This window comes from Juglans regia, chromosome 2 (genome assembly GCF_001411555.2).
Source record: "Juglans regia cultivar Chandler chromosome 2, Walnut 2.0, whole genome shotgun sequence".
Classification (NCBI taxonomy): domain Eukaryota; kingdom Viridiplantae; phylum Streptophyta; class Magnoliopsida; order Fagales; family Juglandaceae; genus Juglans; species Juglans regia.
In genome coordinates, this window is record NC_049902.1 from 22253688 (window position 1) to 22267161 (window position 13474).

The following is a 13474-nucleotide window of genomic DNA, read 5'->3' on the forward strand; positions in this document are numbered from 1 at the left end:
AAACTGGCTCCGAAATTTTTTGGGCCGTTTCAGATTCTCCAAAGGGTGGGTAAGGTTGCTTACAGATTAGATCTACCACCACAAGCACGGATCCACCCCACGTTTCATGTATCTTTGCTCAAGAAAAAAATCGGAGCTTCAACTACAGCCATGCCCGATCTTCCTCCAGTAGATCACGACGGAGTCCTCCGACCAGAGCCTGTCGAGATACTAGCACGCCGAATGGTGAAGGTGGGTAATCAAGCAAAGGCTGAAGTTTTGGTGCGCTGGTACGGCCAGGACAGCAGTGAAGCCACATGGGAGAGACATTCGAAGTTGAGAGAGGATTTCCCACACCTTGCGGGCAAGGTGTTCTGAAGAAGGGAGGCTTGTTACACGGCTTGATCAAACAATCTCAAGTGAAGAAGAAGTCTGAGTTCAGGAGAAAGAAGAAGAAGTTTCAAGAAGTCAATAAAGCGGGCCGAGCTTCAGCCTTTTAATTCATTAATGGGCTGGGAGTGCGTTTTATGTGTTATGGAGGCCCATTTGTTTTTATGATGTTTTACAGGCCCATTTGTTTTTATGATGTTTTACATTTCCGTAATTTGGCCGTTTGGCCCTGCGACAATTTGACCTTTATGGTCTGCTGCTTTATTGTTTTACTATTTTGTTTGTTTCCTAACCATTAGCCAGCTGATTCCTTTTTAAGCTGGACAGTACCTGTATGCAACGGATGCTTAATGAATTTTTCAGACTATTTTGTCATCTTCTATCTTCTCTCTCTATCTCTTATTCTCATATTTCTGGAGGAGCTCCCCTCGAAGAGAGCAACCCTAGTTTTTTATAGCCTTTTACAATAGGCTTGTTACAGTGAGCTGCGACAGTGAGAGAGAGATTTGCAAGAGAAAGACTGAGAGGGTTCTCACTTCTAGATCAGAGAGCGTCGAGCGAGAATTCGTGGGTTAAACTATGGCAGTTTTTTGTCAAAATTCAGGTATCAGGTAATTCTGATTAAAAGAGAAGACGGGTACGGCCATTTCCGTTTCCGAAGTTAATTGAAACGGGTCGGCTTTTTTTATCGGTCCGGGTCAGATAAATCGTCTGGGTCGGATGAGCGGCTTATTTGTACACCCCTACATCAGATGAGCAAAGAACAGAACGAGTAAGAGATTGCCTCAGGCTTCCCATCCCCTCAAGAGGGTAGCTCGTGCAACCTGGTTCACCCCCAAACTGAAGGCACCCATTCGCAGGTTGCACTCTTGAAGTTTACACATTGCCTTGATTTCATGAAAGGCCCTCCTCATGTACCTGTTAAGCTCAAAGTTCACTTTCTCTTCTTCCCACATGAATCCTTGAATGTTCTGCAGCGCAGAGAGAGAGAGAGCCAATAAATATTACCCTAATATGAATGCATATGAAATAATCATAAAGCAATATCAGGTGCAGACTTCAATAAGAAAACAATATTCCATCATTCTATGGAGGATGGCCAAATAAAAATGAAGGAAAAAGGAAGTGTAATTATGCATTGGTGGGAGTGCAGTTTCTTTCACCTGTACCCATTCAAAATAGCTCACAGTTACACCACCGGAATTTGCATATATGTCAGGGAGTATAACAACTCCATTCTTAGATAAGATCTGCAGAATGGATAGATTTTGTCAATAGAATGTTTGAGCTTGGAAATTATGTCACTTTCCATTTTTGTATAAACACCGTCTGCATTATTACCTCCATCTGCTTCTGGGTCAGTGGGATGATTGGCAGCTTCTATTATGAATTTTGCCTTAACATCAGCAGCATTTTCCCTTTAAATGAGAATAAAAGTAAATAATAATTGACTTAACTTGTATTTGTTCAAATTAGCGGGGTAGAGGAAATACAAAATAGAAAATGATATAGTGCTAGATTCATTGTGTCCATTAAAAGTTTGTAGTACTTGAAATTGTAATTTTTAAGTAAATGATACAAGTCTATTTCAGGTGTAGTGTATGAAGCAAAAGACAGAATTAAAGTTGGTCAGCAGCCTGATAGTAATTAAGTATTTGGCAGTGAAATAGAGTAAGAACTCCACCTAAGGCACAAGGGATGAGAACATCACATTCATGAACAAATCATTTGGGTCCATGGAGTCCCCACCTTGGAAATCCTTTAAAGTTCCAGTGATCTCTCTGTGTTTCAGCAGAGCTGGGATATCAATTCCACTTGGATTTTTAACTGCACCAGTAATGTCACTAACAGCAACAACCTTGCCTAAGTTGCCTTCTTTCTCATGAATAAACTTTGCTGCCCATGAACCAACATTTCCAAAACCCTGAAAGTAGATTCAGTAAAAAGTGACTAAAAAGTCTACAAAATTGATTAAAGCCCCTGAAAAGGAAGATTACATGTGATACTGGTGCTACCTGTAGAGCGAACTTCGTACCAGCGATTGACTTCCCATATTCAGCAAGTAAAGACTTTGTTGCAAAAACAACTCCAAGTCCTGTTGCAGCCTCCCTTCCCAGCGAACCCCCAAGATCCTAAAGTGGGAAAAAAGAAGAAATTTTTCAATTCCATATTCCCTTAATAGAAACTTGCTGCAAAGTTTTTATCTCTCTCTCTCTTACTAACAATTGGTTTCCCTGTCACCACTGCAGGTGAATGCCCAATAAACTTTGAGTACTCATCAAGAATCCATGCCTTTGTCTGCACAGTTTGAAAATTAATTAGTATCTTAACCCAAAAAAAACCGTTGAAAAGTTTCTATTTTCAAACCAGAAGTACCATAATCAAAATTCATCTAGTCCATTGACTTAAATGGGTTACCTGTGCGTTAGTCCCCATGTCAGGGGCAGGAACATCCCTGTGAATTCCAATGAGATCGTGGATCTTCTGAGTAAAAACACGAGTCAGACGTTCTAACTCACTAATACTTAAGTCTATTGGGTTGCAGCCAATCCCACCCTTTGCTCCACCATATGGAATGTCTGCCACAGCTGTCTTCCATGTCATTAGATGAGCCAGAGCATTCACTTCATCTGGGTCAACCTAGCATCACAGAATTTGAAAGTTTGTACTCAATAGAGCTTACAAAAGCTTACAACCATTGTGACTACCTATAAATAAAATTCCCACGCAATACCTAGAGTGAAACATCTTCAGCATTTCATGAGGGAAAACTATGACTGGTCCTAGTTTCATTAAGCTAAGCATCAGTTTCATATTTTCTCTTATCTATACCAACCTTCTAGCCAATGACTTGGTAGACGCAACACATTCCCTAGACCACCATGTACAAGGTTGGATGTCGTCAGTTTCCTATTTGGTTGTACAATGAACTAGTGTAACCTATTTGTATCTGCTCTTGTTAATATGATCCAGCAATGTTTCTATCATAAAAGCTGACAAGAAAAGAGGAAAATCTGAAACATGTGATCAAAATGTTGACCAGTAAAATATGACACATTAAACTGTAACTTTTAAGCATATAGACTGCAAGAGTATCAATTCCCCACGGTTTCATTTGATTAATAAAGTATAGGTAGTTGAACGTGTCTCCCATTTATAACCATCACAATGTCATATGAATATCCTGCATGCAATTATAAAAATGTAGTATAAAAATAGGCATGTGTATAATGAATAATAGTAAAACTCTTTTGCTCAAGGGGACATTTAGAATAAAAATCTAGGATTACATCTAACACTTAGGAAAGTAGAAAGCTTATTATATATATAAATTTTTAAGATGAAAGCAATAAATGAACCAAGTATAGAAACGGGGGCACTTGCAAAAGAACATAAATAACATGACAGAACTCCATGATGCATATATTACAGAATCAGACATGCCTAAATTCGAGTGCATGGGGCAGGCTGCAAGAACTGAACTTCACCATCTAGTTTTTAGAGATACATAATCTGTTTATAATATAACTCATCATATACGCTTTGTGCTTCACGAACTTGTGGTGTCAATATTTCTCAACACCCTCATGACTCACGTCCTCATACCACTCAGATTGCCCCTCCAGTGCTCTCTAATGCATTTTGCACAATGCTATCCTATCATATCTAGATTGAGGATATGCTTTGACCACTAATATAAATATTGGGTTAGAATTTAAGGATCGAAGGTCAATCTGAGTTTTTGCAGAACTAAGGAAATAGAAAAGGAAAAGCAAGTTAGTACACCCAATAAAGCCATATAATCCTCCACAACAAACACTAACTTCAAATATCCTATTTTACTTTTTGAACTACTAGTAAGTTCGAAACTTGTACTGTTCCAAAGTAAACATAACTTCTTCATGAAGTTCAAAGTTTCCATCTTTATGTTTTTCAATCATTATAGAAAAGGAATGTTTTGGCAAATAAGAATGTTTTGGCAAATAAATGAACATTATCTTCATTACATGATCGTCCCTAGAACATCAAGATAAACTAATAAAAAGGTTCGAACGAACGAGGCATTGGGATAACAATGGTATCAGTCCCTGTCGATGACTTGATTTCAATTAAGAAAAGTTGAAATCAAGCCCATGTATTATAATCAAATTTTGGTAATCAAGATTGATCTGGGGGAAACTAATTTAAAACCCGATATTTTTAGTCTCCATCCATTAGTATCACGACAGCATAGTACTTTCCATAAGAGATAGGTTTGATCACACCATAGCATTGGTGTGATCTTTCCCCACCCTATAATTCCCCGCATGGGGATACCTTCCATTGGAGCTATCCACACCGATGTGACATTGGAAGGGTTTCAACTCTCCCAAGTATTGTACCTCTTTATGAAGTGTTGCACCTCTCTATGAAGGGTTGCATCAATGACTATAAATAGAGCTCAAGTGAATGGATTCAAATAATTCAGTTCTCTTGAGTTGATGGTACTGCTTGGATTTCCAACCTCAAGGGAAAGCCATCAAACACGTAATGTGAGCTTCAATTTCATCATCCATTTTTGGTTGATCATGCATATACTCAAACAGTAAGGATTCAAATCATTAAGCAAATTGTCTTAAACATGGTTCAGTCATAAGAATCTTCTTTTCTGATTAACGAAGTGAACTCGACAATGTAAAAGAAAAAAATAACAACGGTAATAAAGATAACCTCAGGGTGGTAACGGATTCCGCCTTTCATCGGCCCCCGAGCATTGTCATGTTGAATTCTATATCCAACATAGGAAGACAGAGTCCCATCGTCCTTCGGGATCGTACACTCAACCTGCGAGGAGGTCAAATTTATGAAAGAAGAAACATACCCGCACCCACAGTCGGACCACAAACAACAACAATAGTGCAGTGAAAGAAAAAACATCCACGAAGTCGAAGTGTGAAACGGGTTAATTTAATACTTTGATTTCTCTATAGGGTATGAGAAGACTCTTTTCAAGCTTGGAATCCAAACCAAGAAGACGACCTGCATGTTTGCCCAAAGCCAATGAAACAGTGAGGACCCAGAAACCGAAATGGAACCAAAATCCAAAGGGCCAAGATAACAAAATCTGAGGGACGGATATTAATTAAAGAACCATTATATACAAGTCTACCGGCTTTATGTAACTGTTTCTTCACGAGAGCAGAATGGCAAAAGTGTTCTTTGAGACGTTGACACTTCGACAGAAAAATGCGACTCTTTTCAATGGGCGTAGGAACTATTTGCTATTTAGGAAAATCTTGAAGACACTTATAGGTCTGTGGAATGCTTAGGAGACAAACAAGGCAAATTGCTCGACTGTTTTACTATATTTGCTACCGTGAATCCTTTGCATCACTATCATTGCCATATACATGAATTGATTGCCATTCTGCGGATTCTAGTTGAATAATTAATTCCCTAATATCTAATTTCTTTGTATAGCTAATTCCTGTAACGTCATAGCTTTATTTATCCATAGACGTTGACATATGCAAAATTTTCTATAAATCAATACAATCACCTCACGTATGAGATAGCCTATTTCCCTAAATGGTATCAAGCCAGGTTGGGGAAATCAACAAGATCGCCATTTCATTTTTGAGCTTCCTAGGCTTCTTTCATTTTTTCATACTATTCATACTGATATGTGGGGGCCGATTCCTGTTACCTCTAGGGAGGTAACCGATCTAGTTTGGTCTGATTTTAGACATATTTTAGAACCGAAATGATATACACCGATTTTAAAAATTTAAAAACGGAAACAGACCAATTTATCACCGAAGTCGGAACTTTCTAATTTTCCTGTTTTGGTCCAGTTTTTCCAGTTTATCGTTTACAACTATATAAGTTGAGACCCGAGAGCTGGTTCCTATCATGCTTGTTCTTCTTAAAAGTAAGTTCATATTAATAACTTAATATTAACGTTCATGATTAAGATTAAAATTTTATTTTATATTAATTTTATATTATAAGATTAAAATTTATATATTATATCAAATATTATACTAAAAGTTATAAGATTAACTTTTTGTTATATCAAATGTTATATTCAAATTTATAAGATTAATAATATATATGAATAATGTCACTTTTCAATGGATCGAAAATTCTGATGTAGCTACCATTTTTCGCAATTTCCTTAACTTTATGAAAATTACCAATTTACTAGTGTTAAAATTGTTTAAATTGATGGAGGTGACGAATATGTAAATCAAGTTTTGAAAAACTATTTTGGATCCAAATGTAATAAATTAGAGGGAGAAAATAAGAAACATCATGGAAAGTTTTCAAGTAATTACTCTAATTTTATGTGATAGAAATCAAAGCACCTTTTGCTATTAATCCCAGTTTAAGTACGTTTTGTTGGAATTAAATTCTAATTTCATGCGATAAGATTTGTTAGGACATGGAGATTATACTTTAATAAATAATCATAGATCCCCTCTCCACTCTTATTTATCTTTGTTTAATTATATTTAAGAAAACATTGATCAACCAACAGTTAAAAGATGTTATATTAAATGATATTTACCAATTTTTCATAAGGGATGTCTAGAAATTGAGTCCACATATCTCCAACTTACCTTTATAAAAAAAGTGAACAGCTTAATTACCTATTTTTTAGCAAGCATTATATTAAGAGTAATGCTACGTACATGCAGTGGTGGAATGCGCAAGCACCGTACTGCAGTCGCTTTAAAAAAGAGTGAGGTCCACTATTAATAAATTATTATTTTTTCATGTGGGTCCTGTATTCATTCTCTTTTTTCAAAGTGATTGCACGATGCTTGCACACTCACAACTGCAACTATCATTTCTCTAATATTAATGAAAGGATTTAATTAGGTGTGAAAGAAATGTGGTGAATCTCCACAAATGTGCGCCTATTAAAGCTAATACAATGCTTGAAAAATATAAAACATACAAAAGAGATTTTAGCCTAATAAATTGATCTTCACACATCCCGGCTATATTGACCAAACCGAGTAGCTACCCATCGTGCTTGATTGTTTTGATAGTCTTGTTGGCAGATTGAGATGCCATAGTTGGAAATCGTGGAGAGATCATGAGATCAGGTACTGCAATTCATTACTCTTTCTCCTAATTCTCAACATGTGGCAAGTACACAATGGGCTTCTCAAAGGAAGAAGAAGATTGTCTGAAAAAATTGACGATGGAATGGCTAGTATTGGGGCACCCGCACAAATGGTTTTGCCGAAGTACATTTTGTGGCAGCCGTTAGATTTGTGGGTGTCGAATCATGTGGAGAGGTGCGTGTTGGTATATTCAAGATAAATGGCACTTGGTCGGGCTTCATCCACCTTCTAGAAAAAAAAAAACTTGAAGATTAACAACCTGAGTTTATGCAAAAATAGAAATGAACTCAATATACATCTCAGTGTGATTAAGCAACTAATTTATCAACTAAGACTTAGCATATGAGTGAGCAATTATATGGTCACGACTACCGCTGGCCGCCCCTGAGCCCTAGCTGTTGCCATCCATATTTATGATCATTGCCAACAGTTGTATGGTGGTTTCTTGCCACCACTTACGTTATGTCGTCTTGTGTATTTTAGGCTGATGGCGGCTACCACCCCGAGTAGCGATTGGATTGATGGTGATTACATTGATCGTCTCTTGAGATAGCACTTAGCATTTAGGGTTAAAAATAATTAGAGTTAACGATTCAAGGTTTATTCTTTATACTTCGATGTTTAGTTTAGATCTAAAACATCATGTGTGGTGCATATTTGTTAAAAATTGTGCATCCTTTGTGTGACAATTGTGATTAAAGCATGTAAAAGTCACTTTTACACATCATACCAACCAAAGATGTACTCAATTGAAAATTCAGCCAATAAGATAGAAAAATAGACTGCCTGTTTGGGAATATAACTATTTAGAGGTATTTTTGCAAATTCAATTTTTTTTTCTTATTTTTCAAAATTTAATAAAATATCTTAACTTAAACTATTTCACTGTCATTCATTACTTAATCATTAATCGAGATGGATGCATGCAAAAGCCATTTGAGTTCCGTAAAATGGTTGCAATATTAAATCCTCCGAGGGCCATTGTATGTGGAGGGTTCCCCATAAACTGAGATGGAATGCCTGTTTGGTGTTTGGTCTTAAAAGATTACCGTTGACCCATATTTGGTCAACTCATTTTTAAGAATTTTTAATATTTTATAAAAGAATTTTCCATTTCAATCCAATCATCTTTCAATTCAGTAATAATAATAATAATAATAATAATGATAATAATAATAATAATAATAATAATAATAATAATAATAATAATTTACTTCCAATCATTTTCTTAGATTTTAGTGAAAAATAAAATAATAAAAATAAAACAACTCTTACAGAATTTTTTTTTTTTTTTAAAAAAAAGAAACTCTATATATACCTCCTACTTAGAATTCTCAAGTCTCCTACTACTTAGCTTAAGCAATTTTTATTTTAAATTTGCATCCAATCATTTATATAGATTTCTCCAAATCTTCTAATGCTTCTCTCTTATTTGTTTTTCAGCTTCTTAGTGTGACTCTCGTTCTGATATTTCTTTGCTAACTCTATTTTGGGTTTCTTGTTTTCAGTGAAAGAACTGTTTTTCCTTCCATAATTTGCTGCATAGACGTCCTGGGTTTATTGTAGCTAGGCTGCACCTAGATCTCCTCTCATTTTAAAGACAGTTTATCAGATTCAGAAGAAATATATATAGAAAATTGATAAAGATGACTAACTAATCTTTCCGGCCCCTTCATGCCTCAATTCAATTGCTTGATTCTAGAGCATATTCCATGTCATTTCTTGGGAAGTACCACGTGGATTTTAGAGTGCATTTCAATTATTTGGGTTAGAAATTCTAGATTAGAATGCAGCAAAAGCGATGTTACTTCTAGTGGTAAATCCTGGATCAAGTGTGGTTGTTCCACTGACTTTTCTATTGTTGTTCATCTGAATTCATTCTTCTCAATAGTGGAGTGTGTCACGTAGTAAAATCATAAGTATATATAATACTACTCCAAAATAAATTGAAATTCACATGTTGTCCACGGCATGTGAGAGAAAGAAAAGGGCTTGGCCAATTAGAATACACGCAAACCCGTGCTAAGATATTTAATAAAAATAATATAGCTTTTTAAAATAATATTTTATATTAAGTTTTTTAAATATGCATAAAATGTTTTAGATTTATTTTATACCATTCACTATAAAAAAATCATAATGAAAAAAAGTTGAAAATTCCATCTTTGTGAACCAATTTATTTCTGCAATATCATCAGATAATTAATGAATTAAGTTAGTCATGTTTCTACACTCCTTTCCAAGTACTTCGTTTTTCTCTTTTAACAAACCACATTTTGAAAACTAATCTTAAATTAAACCTTGTAATTCAATTAAATATACTATTTTCCATTTAATAATTTTAGTTCTATAAGATCAAAGTTGTCGGTTTAATTAGATGCATGCATGTATTATTGTTTATTTATGTGTTTGACTTAATTGCATATATTATTTACTTATTATTTAGTAATAATACAATTGGGGTGATGATGTGGCTTTATAAGATCAATAATTATCGTTTAATAAGAAGAAAATGAGATGGTGGATTATGTGGCTTTATGAGAGCAAGGCAGTCTCGTTTGTTTTTACAGATGAGATGAGTTGAAATTAAAGTTAAAAGTTGAAAAAAATATTGTTAGAATATATTTTTTTAATATTATTTTTATTTTGAGATTTGAAAAAATTGAAATATTTATTTTATTTTGTGTGTAAATTTAAAAAAATTGTAATAATTAGATGAGATGAGTTAAGAGGAGTTATGAAAACAAACGAGGAAAGTTGTATTAGCATATAGATTTATGAAAACAAAAGATGAGATGCGTTGAGAGGAAATTAGTTAAGTTGTTTATTTTATTTATTGCTTAATTAGAAATTTGTATTAGCATATAGATTTGTGAGTTGATTTGTCCATGTAATCATGTAGTACTAGACAACTTACGCTAATAACAATATAATTGGAACTATCTAAGGATGTGGTCAAGGGTTTGGTTTCGATCCAACCAATGACTTCGTGTCAACCATCTCTTGTTGGCTTTGGCATTTCCATTAGCATCTAATATTTCTTGTGCCTGCATGATCCAATGCATTCAGGCACACGTACGCACGTACATACATAAATATGATATATATAACCCACATAATATATATATATATATATATATATTATATATGTCTCAACTCTAATTTAATCCTCCTCACTCCCTCAACATGCCAACTAAAACGGTAAATCAACTCTCTCTCTCTCTCTCTCTCTCTCTCTCTAATTGTGTATGTTGGCATGGCATTCTAGGGAACATACTCCAAAGAGAAGTCAGTGTTACTGAAAGTGTATGTAGAGCATCCGAGGAAGAAGAGGGTCTCACAGAGTCAGCATCATCACCACCATCACCATCACCATCATCTTCATCAAACAATCAGACGAGAGGTAATCTTATACAACGTTAATGGTGCTTCTACTAAAGGGTATGATAGGAGAGCTCAGCTTCTACAGTACTCCAGACAGCTTCGACTGTCTGCTCGATCAGCATCCAAGTCACCGTTCGAATCAAGTTCTTCTTCCGGCAACCACAAACCGACAAGCCAAGTACCACCTTGTTACACCTATATATATATATATATATATAGTGTAGTAAACTTCATTTTGATTTTGTGATATTTTCCTTTCTTTCTAATTTTTTATGAATCGGCTATTGGAATTGATTAGTTTATAATCCTTTGATCTCAGCTTATTCCCTCGATCCTTTTGGTATTATGCTAAGACATCTTTTGGCATCATACGATTTCTGCTAACTTATGTGCTTGGATTCATGTATATATATACCTTGATCATATCATTATATTCATTTCCCCTTATTTAGAATCATTTTTCTGATTTATCGATTACACCAAAGGCCAGCTTAATTAGCCATCATTTAGAGGAAAGTTAGTTGATCATTAACCTGCAGATTGTTTTGTGATGATCTCCTACATATTCTCTGATCTAGTTCTATTCCTTTTCGTTCAGAGAAGATTATTCTTTTCTAAACTGGATTTTTTTAAGAATTTCTTACTTCCAATTACATGAAATCAAAAGGTCTGTACCTTTTGGTATTCTTGTAGGTTGCTTATAAGTTGAAGAGTTCATATCCTTTTGGTTAATTAATGTTCATCCACGAGAGAGTTACGTACTAATTGGGATTATCACTCGTTGCTCGTTTGGGAATAAAATCTATTTTTTGTAGCATGGATGTAAAAGTAAGACAAATAAAAAAAAAAAAAAAAAAAACAACCAGAAGTAATTGGTTTGTTGTCTGCATGAATATAAATGCCACGTACATGTTCTAACCACTATTCTTGAGAGTGATCTTTATCTTCTCCAGTACTTACCTTCGTTTGAAAATTGAATATTGGTTTAGCCCTCTTGACACTGTATTTCATCTGATACAGTTGTAATTTGATCTTGATGTTTTGATTTGTTAGAGTACTGTCGCAGTCCCAAGAAAGTCATCAAAGTCAAAACATCCTAAAACACCAGGCTGCAGCTTTGGCAACTGGAAAATCTTGCTTCCAAGCTTTTTCAGATCTTTGACAGGATCCAAAGGTAAGAAAGAGAGAAAAAACATAAAACAAAGTGGATGGACAAGCAGCAAGATAAAAGCTTTCACGAAAAGTTTGCAGGTAATCACTAATTTCATGATCTTAATTTTGCACTTAATCCTAGTTTCACGTTTTATTAATGGGATTAAATTCTTCCAGATGCAGAAAAAGAAGCGGGGGTCCATTTCAGGCTGTATTAATTCAACAGTAGGAAAGAGTAGTAGGTCATGAAGAGCTTCATTTAGGTGATTTCCACATCAACAGTAGGTGTATATTTATATTTATATATATATATATATATTTATGGGAAGAAAAAGATCGTTTTTTTTCCTGATTAGAATTTAGCTTACATTCACACGTACTTCACATGCATGATCTTTAATAAACAAAAACAAATTATATTCCTCTTCATATTGAAATTCTTTGCAGGTTCGTTTGTTTTCGCAGATGAGATGAGTTGAGATTAAAGTTAAAAGTTAAATAAAATATTGTTAAAATATATTTTTTTAATATTATTTTTGTTTTGAGATTTGAAAAAGTTTTATATGAAAATTTAAAAAAATTATAATGATTAGATGAAATGAGATGAGATGAGTTGAGATGAGTTGAGAGCAGTTGTAAAAACAAATGAGTGGAACAATTAGTTATTTTTCCATGCAGAAGGGCACAAACATTAAATAGGAAGTAATTTATTCAAAAAAATAAAAAAGTAAGAATTTCTAAAAGGACCTAATTTGAGAGAGGGATGGATGTCCAATAAACACCATCATGAATCGTTAGATGCAAAGTAGAAAATCATAAAATAAATCGAGAAATAGTATCAAATAATTGATTTAGTTCATGCACACTGAATCTAAACTGTATCCAAAGTAGTAGTTCAAGATCTCAATCTCGGCTAAAATCACTTCGCAATTAATAAAAAGAAAGCACCAACCAACCATATACCAAAAATTTTAGGAGAGTTGGACACCCAAGGAGTGACGATGAATCGATTAGCTTCTAAGCATCTATACAAAAGAAACAATAAACAACAAAAGAAAATGCAAAAATATAAATAAAAAGCCATTGATCAGATGCCTAAGTAGTGGTGAGAGTGCTAGGGTGAGGTTGGAGGAGGCGACAATTTGCAGTCATGGCAGTGGCACATGAGCGGGGATGGATGAGGCTTGACGCTGACGTGCATGGAGTGATTACGGCCAGCGAGTGGTAAGTAAGTGAAAACTTGTAAACGATGGGGAAAAAACCTGAAGAAAGTGAGAACATGCTGATTCTATGGGTTGGTGAGAGGGGAGAAAGGGAGGAGCTAGAGCTCTTCCCTCCGCCCAAGAGAAGGCCATGTGATAGGCCGAGCAGAGGTATGGTTTTTGTTATTTTTTTTCTTCTTTTTCTTGAGAGAGAGAGAGAGAGGATTCCGGGCTCTCTCAGTGATTTTCTTA

The 13474-nt window shown here is 34.9% G+C and overlaps 1 protein-coding gene and 1 pseudogene across 1 annotated transcript; one reads left to right on the forward strand and one right to left on the reverse strand.

The window, feature by feature from the left end:
- Positions 1-1154: 1154 nt before the first annotated feature.
- On the reverse strand, positions 1155-5755 carry LOC109011005 (annotated as a pseudogene).
- Positions 5756-10669: 4914 nt separating this feature from the next.
- Positions 10670-12269, forward strand: LOC109011006 (cyclin-T1-like). The gene is made up of 4 exons (XM_018992010.2): positions 10670-10685; positions 10753-11046; positions 11922-12119; positions 12198-12269. Exons 1-4 carry the CDS (start codon positions 10671-10673, stop codon positions 12267-12269), a joined length of 579 nt encoding a protein of 192 aa, XP_018847555.2. The 5' UTR covers position 10670.
- Positions 12270-13474: the final 1205 nt, after the last annotated feature.